Source organism: Austrofundulus limnaeus, unplaced genomic scaffold (assembly GCF_001266775.1).
Source record: "Austrofundulus limnaeus strain Quisiro unplaced genomic scaffold, Austrofundulus_limnaeus-1.0 Scaffold1077, whole genome shotgun sequence".
Lineage (NCBI taxonomy): Eukaryota > Metazoa > Chordata > Actinopteri > Cyprinodontiformes > Rivulidae > Austrofundulus > Austrofundulus limnaeus.
In genome coordinates this window covers 102,650-112,331 of record NW_013953479.1, presented here as the reverse complement: position 1 = coordinate 112,331, position 9,682 = coordinate 102,650, and the positions used below count along the sequence as shown (strand labels likewise).

Sequence of the window (9,682 nt, the reverse complement as noted above, 5' to 3'; positions counted from 1 at the left end):
AGAGGTTAAATGTTTATATAGAGAGCTTAAAATATGGAACAGATATTTTTAAGCAAGCTTGTTCGTCAGTAAATGTTTTAAGCAAATTTTACTCAATGGTTTTTATCTTTTTTATGCCTGTTTGTTTAATTTTAAACATTCATTATTTGAGTGAATTTGGTTTGATATAGGAACAGTTACATTTCAGCCACTTCAGTTTTCCTTACACTGCATTTTATATACATTTTTCCTGGTGATTTGTGAACTAATAATAAAAGACAAATAATTATAATAAATTTGTTTAGAAAATTAAGCACCCTTCCTAAAAACTGTCAACTTCATATCTACAGTGAATGACTTGAAATGCATCTTGGAGGATCTGGGTTTGGATCAATACTACGGACAGAAACTCTCACTCAGCAAACTACTTGAGATCAATGAGAAGACCATCACTGATGAACCTGTCAAGTATAAATCAGATTTTCCATTGTACTTTTTAAAAAAACTGATGATGGTAAATGTGACAGCTAGAAATGTGAAATATGTATCTGAATTAGGAACTACAGATTTAGAATCTGATGATGACTCTGAAGATTCCAGCTGTAGCATTATTGACCCTCCCCTCTATTCACTAAAACACACAGACATGTTAAACCCTCTTGATATAATCACTGCTCTCTTTTTGTGCTCTGATGGTTTTGTTCAGCAAGAATTGTCTCTAAAAATGTCCATGTGTCAGTTCTCTGTGCCTCTGCTGCTTCCCAACTGTGACACAAACCAGTGCACACTGATGCTGTGGGCCATGAGAGACATTGTTAAAAAGTACAGACCTCTGTCTCTCTCAGAGTCCAAAGGATTCAGAGAAGAAAGAATTGTTCTTTCTGAACTTCCAATGGTTTCCTTTGTCAGACTGGGTGAGTGCTCCTTGTCCAAATCAGAGATCCTGAATAAACTCCTGAGTAATTCTCAGCAGTACCATGACACCTTTGTTCACCACAACATGGAGTGTGGAGACACTCCAAAAATAATCTCTAATGGACTGACTGAAATCAGCTGGTACCTTCCCTGTGGAAACAAAAACATGGACATCTTCAGTGAGCCAGTCGCTGTAGCTAACCTTCATGGTGACATTGCTTCATTTGAAACACAATACTCCTTTTTGTGTCAAACGTCTGCAGCAGTTTTTGTGTTCTTTGACCAGCTGGACCCTGAGTGTGAACTGCTGACTAACAAAAACCACAAAGCTCAGATTTTCTTGGTGGGAAACCAGACAAGTAAGAACTTCAGTTTAGAAGCTGTAAAGAAAGTACAAGACAATCTAAGCTTGACAAAAGACAATATAATTATAAAGAAAAAAACAACTGATGCTGACTTTGTCAAACGTTTGAGAAAAACAGTCAGTGAGGTAGTTTTTAACCCACAGATCAAAATGTCAGTAGAAAAGATGGCTGATGTTGCTCAAGATCTGGGAATATTAGTTGATGAAAACTCTTCAGAGTGCCAAGCTGGAAAGAAAAATGCAGACACCATCACTGCAGAAATTCAAGACACACTGAAATACAAAGAAGATCAGCTTCCACTACAAGGTGAAACATGGAAAGAACTGACTTGTTTAGAGAAAGAAGAGTGTCGCCTTCAAAAAGTTGGTTCAGAAAACATAGAAACATACAAAAGTAATCTTCAAAAAGAAAAAAAAAAGCTACAAACAAAACAAAACAGCTCTGCAATGTCAGATGCCATGAAACACTTCATCAGAGCCATATCCAGCCCAGGAAGAGAGAGGTGTTATTTCCTGAAATGGATGCAGATGAACCTTGATAATCTGTCTCGTATAAAACTGTCTGAACTCAGAGAGCTTTACAAAGAAAAATGTCATAATTCTGAGAACAAAGAGGAGATCAAAGAAATTGATAAACAACTTTCCAGCAGCTCACTGGGAACTGAACACTTCTTCCGTGAAATGGGTCAGATCTATGAAGCTTCTCTGTTCCTTCCAGAAACAGACCCATCACGTCAACAGCTGCAACATCTGCCCAGACTCTGTGCTCAGTTGTTGTTGGATGGATTTCCTCTTGAGCTTGTAGATGGAGATGCATCCAACATTCCTCTCAGATGGGTGAGTGATGTTCTCTCTCAGCTCAATGACTTGGTGTCTCCAAACAACAAGATCCTGGTAGCAACAGTTCTTGGAGTTCAGAGCACAGGAAAGTCCACTCTCCTTAACACCATGTTTGGAGTTCAGTTTGCAGTCAGCAGTGGTCGTTGCACTCGAGGTGCCTTCATGCTGCTCATCAAAGTCAATGAAGACGTCAAGAAAACTCTAAACTGTGACTTCATGATGATCATCGACACTGAAGGTCTAAAGTCACCAGAACTGGCACAACTGGACAACAGTTATGAACATGACAATGAGCTTGCAACACTTGTTGTTGGGCTGAGTGATATCACCATCATCAATATTGCAATGGAGAATTCAACAGAGATGAAGGACATCCTGCAGATAGTGGTGCATGCTTTCCTCAGGATGAAGGAAGTTGGTAAAAAACCTAAATGTCAGTTTGTTCATCAGAATGTTTCAGATGTTTCAGCTCATGAGAAGAACCTCAGAGACAGGAAGCTGCTCCTACAACAGCTGAATGAGATGACCCAGGCAGCAGCTAAAATGGAGAAGAAAGAGAAGAACAAGAACTTCACTGATGTGATGGAGTACAATCCAGACAATGGGAACAGCTACATTCCTGGACTCTGGAATGGAAACCCACCAATGGTAGCTGTCAATGCAGGATACAGTGAGGCTGTGTATGAGCTCAAGAAAAACATCATTCAACAGCTGAAAAACTGTGATTCAACTTCTAATAACATCCTGGAGTTTCGAGAGTGGATGATCAGCCTGTGGACTGCAGTCAAACATGAAAACTTCGTCTTCAGCTTCAGAAACCATTTGGTAGCTGATGCTTACAGGAAGCTCTGTTCAGAGTTCAACAAATGGGAGTGGGAGTTCAAAAAAGCAATGTACATCTGGGTTACCAATGCAGAAACAAGAATTTCCAACTTTGGTACAGTTGCTGCAAAATCTGAACTATCTGACCTCAGAGAATTTATCAGTCAGTTGAAAAGTGAAGCAGCCACAGAGCTGACTGAATGGGAGACAAAACTGCTGAATAATCTGAAAAAATACTTTGAGCAGCCAGTGGGTCATGTTCATCTGGTTGAGGGGTACAGAGAAGAATTTTCAATCAGCATAGAGAGTCTTCGACAACAAGAAGAAATTTTAGTTATGAACCATTTCACAGCAGCTGACAACAAACAGGGAATGAAAGAACTTTACCAAATAAGAGAGAATCACACAAAAGAGATTGAAAAGGCAGTTTGTTCATTAATTGATGAATGCAGGAAGAATAAAGTTGAAATGACAGATTCAGAGCTGAACAAAGAGTTTGACAAGATGTGGACTAAAACCCTGAACACCCTGACTTTCACTGCTGAGAAACCTTCAGATATCTTTGTCAGTGTGTTCCATCATTTGAGATTAAATCTGTCACACAAGGGGAGTTATGCATCTGAACTGTTGTGTAAAAAAACCATCATGGAGTGTGGGTTGCAGCCTTTCACATACACAACTAAAACCCCCTATGGTAAAACTGAACCAGATATGAAATGCTTCTTTATTAATGAAGATCTTGGAAAGGCAAAACAACAAATAGCTAAGAACATCATAGCTACGTGTACTGATCTTGTGTCTGACAAAAAGAAAAGAAAAAGCAATTACCATCATACTTACATCCAGGAGATCCTTCATATCATTGATGAAAAGCTGAACAAAGCTGATGTTGAAACAGATATTGAGTTTGAAGTTTCTCTAAAACAGCACATCTGTGGATTTGCAGCCAGAGAGTTTCAGAAAATGCATGAAGATTTCATAAAAGAAAATGATCCCTACAGCTGTCTGCAGAAAAACAAAGAGAAGTTCTGTGCAGATTTCAAGGATTTAATCTATAAACGAGACCAGTGCCAGAAGAAAGCTGAAGAATTCACCAACCAATGTCTGAAACCTGCTGTTGAAGACTTTGTCAATCGATCTCTGGCTCCTAATATAGTTGATGAAATGCTGAAAAGAGAAGAGTTCAGCACACGGATGAACTTCCAGTATGAGATTTTACTGGATCTACTTTCAAAAGAAGACTTCAACAATTTTCAGAGCTACTGTCGTTCCTATGAAAGTTATGTAAAATCCTGGATTTCTAACAGAATAAAGGATCATTTCTCTAAAGTCTCTATAAGTGAGTTTGAGGACAGACATGTTCAGACGAGCATTGACAACATAAATGAAGCCATCAAAACAGCTAAAGCAGAAACAACAGGCAGTTTGAAGACATTTGTTGAAAAAATCTGTAAAGAACTTAGTGACAAACTGGTGATTTCCCAGGATGCTCTTGGTGCCTTCATGATCCTGAACAATGCTAACCAGGAACAGTTTGTTCACTGTCTCACAGAGTCTGTGAAGGACATGAAAGAAACTCTGAGAGAGAAGTTTAAAAACACAACCTTTGAAACTAAACTCAAACATCTTCAGATGAACCCTCAGAATGAACTTTTCATCAGAGTGGCTGGTTGTGGCAAACAGTGTCCGTTCTGTGAAGTTCCCTGTGATGCAGGAGGAAAAGACCACACTGAACACTTTGCTTCACTGCATCGACCAGAGGGGATTGGTGGAGCCCACTGGGGTGGCTCAAGGAAACTCATCACTGAGATTTGTTCTTACTCTGTGATGAGTGAACGCAGCTTTTACTTTCGCAAAACAAATTTTGAATGGCATCCTTACAAAGAATATATGAAAATATTTCCAGACTGGGATATTCGTCCAGATGTAAGTCTTGAGGCTTCAGATTACTGGAAATATGTGATGACAAAGTACAATAAGGAGTTTGCTGCAGATTATAATTTAGAGCCTGCTGACATTCCTGATTTCTGGGAAAATATCACCGACATACAGGCAAAAGAAAGCCTAAAAAATTCATTCAACATTATGTGAAACTTTTTCCCCCAGAATCTTTTAGTCAGTTGATTATACAAAGATTTTTATACAAAGATCACAAAGGTGTAGGGAATACACAAGAATCATTGAATACAGATCTTTTAAAACAATTTAATTAAAACTCTTTAAATTTCTCTAGTTAGTGCAGACTTTACTGCAAAAACTACTAAAGACTATGTCACCAACCATAAAAAGTTTGTTTTTTGTCTGTAAATGATTGACTTGGGACATTTTATGTGTACAACGTTCATGCTGAAATATATTCAAGACTGTTGAAAAATCACTTGTAATTTGTTATTGTGAGTTTAATAAAAGTTGTTTGTACCATGTTAACATTTTGTCGTAACAACTGTAACATGTCCTCCAGGCTTTTCAGATATCAGTTGATTACTCTCCTTTGTTTCCGTCCAACTGGAAGAAATGTATAAGGAAGCACGTCATGTTTGAAGCCAGCAGTTCAGCTCCAAATGTGTTTAAAGTCAGTCCATCTGACTGACAGATTTTTTTCTCTCCCAGAAAAGGCTGAAGTTGTTGATGAATCCTACAGAGTTGTCAGCACAAGAACTCTTTCAAAAAGAGATTAAGAACAAAGAGTTTTCTCATCACCTCCTTGGGCTGTAGGGATGGGGCCACTGAGGTACACATCAACATCCAAATTGAGATACTGAATTGCATTTAGCAACTAAATCTTTGTCACAAGCAGTCCATGCAAGTGCAGTTTGACCAATTCACTGCTCGTTTCCGTTGTCTTGCTAAAAGTAAAGATGGCAGATCCATCCAGATGCCTGTCATCTTTGATCTGGATGAAGATGAGGATTCAGAGGTAAAAATATCAACTTCCTCCTGAAGCGGTAGAACCCAGCGTAGAGCCTTAGAGTTCCCACCTCAAGATAAGTCGCTAGCTTATTTTGCCATTGACCTCACTTTAATTTGAAGTTGTTAGTCTCCCACAATAAATAGAGTCCCACCCTTTAGTTATGTCATAAACTTGATCATTTAGTTTTCCCATGACAATTAGAGTCCCATCCTGTAGAACGTGTCAGAAGCACTTTGATAAGTTTATGTCATTTATGTTCTATTTTTAACCATAGATTAGTGACGACAGGTCGTCAACAATTTTATTAAAAGTTTTTTTGAAGTTACTTCCATAGCGAACCTACGTAGTTGCAGCCTAACTAAGATCAGTACCCCTCCCCTGATAACTTAGCGTATCTGGAGAGCACATCACCAGATAAGAGAGCAAACCTACCTCAACCCTGAGAGCTACCTCACCTGACCAGAGATGGACCTTCTTGACTCCACTCATCCGAGAGCAACCTCGTCCGACCAGAGATGGACCCTCTCGACTTCATTCTTCAGAGATCTACCTCACCACCTGATGAGAGAAACGATCTACCTCCCCATCTGGATGTTCCTGATCTTCACGGTTCCTGTTTGGATATATTTCCCATTTCTGTTTGGATATATCATCCTTGGATTACCTTTTGAATCTTTCCTGGACAAACGCTATGGAAATACATCAAGATCTACCACCCTGACTGTGTAACTGGTTCTTCAAGTTATGCTGAGGTGTGCAATTCACGACCATTCACAACAAGGTTGTGATTTGCAAAGGGGGGATTTGTAGCAGAAACTTAAGGAACAGTTCCACACCAGAACTTGAATCAATACTTACTCATCCTCCCATATCTACAGAGAACAATGACTGCCTCCACTGTCCTCAACCCCTTTGTTTTACAATCTACAGGTGTTAAAGTAAACAGGACTTGCAGCCTCCAATTGATTAAGCTCTGTGTGAGATCCCTTTCAAGTACTCAAAAATGGCCTTTTATCACAAAGGACCCACCATTTGCCAGACTGAAAGTCTCCAGAAGTGGGTTTACAATACACTCCTAGACCCTAAGACTGTGTTCCTTGCTGAGATAATGCCCCATCCCTTTATCTTCAAAGACATGTCTTACATACAATCTCATTTATGGTCTTATAGCGCCCCCAAAAGGCTGGTTTCATAATCACATCATGAACAAATGTTTTTCTGGGTAAATTTCTGTTGTTTGTTTATCTAAAAAAAGGAGAGAAGAAAAGGAACACTGTATTTTTCTATTATGATTCAATCACTGAGATAATGTCTTGATTTAAACACAGTTTAAGTAATCCCATCAATCTGTGCTGTTTAATCATTTTTTTCAGCATGAACCGTGATGCCAGTGAAAAAATAAAAAACAACCATGTGACTATCTCAGCCAATCAGAAGTTTGTACAGTCAGGACAAAAGATAACTTTTTTTAGTTAGTTGAGTAGAGTTGAGAACAGCAGTGAGAGAGAAAGGACGGGAGTTTCAGGTTCTTCATTCCCTTCGGGGACATTTCATTTTAATTTAAATTTTTTTAGTTTACTTTTTGTAGTGCAGGGACTGGATTTATTTGGGAAACTGAACTGACCAGAACTTCAGTTCAATCCACACGAGACCCGAACCGACCTCTTCATCTCCAGCTTAGAGCCGACCCAAGGCAGTCTCGGTGCGTCCAAACTGTACCCACACGGGACCCCCTTTTGAGACCAAGCGGCACTGGTGATTCAGCCTCGCTCGAACCTCCTGGTACCCTGGGACAGAACTGACGGGTTCGCATTGAATTGGTAGGAGATAACAACTTTCTATGCGTTTGGTGGTGATGCTCAGCTGAAGAGGTGAGAGAGTGTTCTGGTAGCTATGGTTGGATTGGAAGAAGAGCTGGCAAGTTTATTTCCCTTATAATTCACGGCCCCTCTTGATAAATAAATTAACACTTTCTTTTATTAATCTGGGAAGTTTTCACTCCTTTTGTTAGAATAGATAATAGTGAGTTAGGATTCGGTAGCATAAAATTACAAGAAGTGGTTGGCTGAAGTGATGTCATTTGTTATTTAAATTCATAACAGCTATAATAGCAAATGTCTTTACTTACCATACACGACTTGTAATGTAATTTTTCTCTCTGAATTCCTCAATATAGGGTATAATGTGAAATTTATGCTTTGTCTTTGAGTCTTTAATTCGGGCTTTTACCGTCAAAAACTGAAAAGCGCTCCGTTCTTCAGTACATGAGATTGAGTAAAATACGAGATTAATTTCCTGTTATGATTCACAGGTGGTGCCCCAATTTCCTTATTAATTTAATAAATTATAAGAAACTTATAATTTAGCAATTTTTCAATAATTACAACTCTCCTTTAAAAATACTCCCTACAAATCCAAGTCATTAACAGACCTCCGGTTCTTTCCCTCATTGGAACCAGTTTTCAATCCAAGTCATATACAGACTTCCGGTTCAGATTCCTCGTTGGAACCAGGTTTCAATCCAAGTCGTTAACAGACCTCCGGTTCTTGTTTCCTCGCTGGCTTCGGTGGTGTGAGAGCCCCGAACTTCTCCAAACCTTTTATCCTATTCTAACGATGATCCCACTGATAGATATTTTTAAACTTTATCATTTTTTATTTTGATCCKATTGCATTAATCAACTGTATTAAATTTCTTTCTTGCTGCCATAATTTTAATCTCTGCAGCTGCAGAGACTGATAAGAAGCGACCCTGTGATTGGTCAAGATGTTTCTCTCTGTGCTCTGCTTGTAATAAATTGTACAGATTTTCCCAGCGGAGGTCAGAACTTTCTGGTGAGACCTGTTTTTAAGCGTCCTCAGAAACTTCTCACTCTTTGCAAACAGAAAGCTGTCTTAAAACTGAATGCTTACATCTCTGTCTGGTTTATTTCTTTTTAAGGGGTAATTTAATGTCCACTCTGACATTTTGGTGCGTGTGACCCGGATTCCAGGGCGGCTTTCACCGCTGACATCTGGAGATTCTCTGGGTGTGTTGAGTGAGTGCACCACGAACCAAAGTCCCATAGGACTGGCGTTTCCTATTGGCCGACAACTTGGGGTTTCAACACCTGTCAGCGGTGTGGCGCCTGGGACCGAACCTGCAGACACCAACCAGGCGAGACTTAAGTGTAAAAAGATTTTTTCTTTCCTTTTTCTGAAAAGTAAATTGTGCGGCAGAATGATGTTTTTCTGCCGACGTTAGTGATCAGCGGCGTTCTGATTCACTAGAGTGTGGCTGCCCAGCAAATTATCGGCGTATAATTGCTAGAAAGAGCTATAACACAAGGTTTAAAATCCTACATGCTTCGCAGCGTCAAGTGTGTTTAAAAAAGGGGTATCCTCGGGTCGGCGTTACCTGAAAAAAAAATCAGAGATCTCAAAGGTGTGTGTGAATGCTTGTGTTTGATTGAAGAGACCTGAGTTGAGTCGGCATTCTGGAAACCGAACGGTGCCAACTGTAGCGGTTTCCTACCTCGATTTATGATTTCTGATGGATATAACTTGTTATGATTGTTTGATGRAAGAAGACAGGTACATTTTGCAGACTTCTGTTAAGGYCTGACTCTTCTGCTTCAAATTAACATATCAACTGGTATCATGGCGCCTCAGAAGACCACTGAAGGAACATGCATTACCACCTTCCTGTCCCAACCCCCGTAGAGACAGGCCTGTTCTCTTTCTTCAAAGGAAAGGTGTCATAACAGTGCTTTGCCAGACTCCTCTCAGCATGACTGAGAACAAAGGATCCCACATTCTTCCTTAAAATGTGAAAAAAAGAGAAAAGATAAAGGAATCTGTATCTGTTTTTC

The 9,682-nt window shown here is 39.5% G+C and overlaps 1 protein-coding gene across 1 annotated transcript; it reads left to right on the top strand.

Moving 5' to 3' along the window:
* Positions 1-399: 399 nt before the first annotated feature.
* Positions 400-4,064, top strand: LOC106534033 (up-regulator of cell proliferation; the record flags this gene model as incomplete). Its single annotated transcript, XM_014030534.1, is given in 1 exon segment — positions 400-4,064. A coding segment is annotated over 1 exon segment (3,577 nt), but the record flags the coding sequence as incomplete, so codon positions are not given.
* Between the last annotated feature and the right edge of the window lie 5,618 nt (positions 4,065-9,682).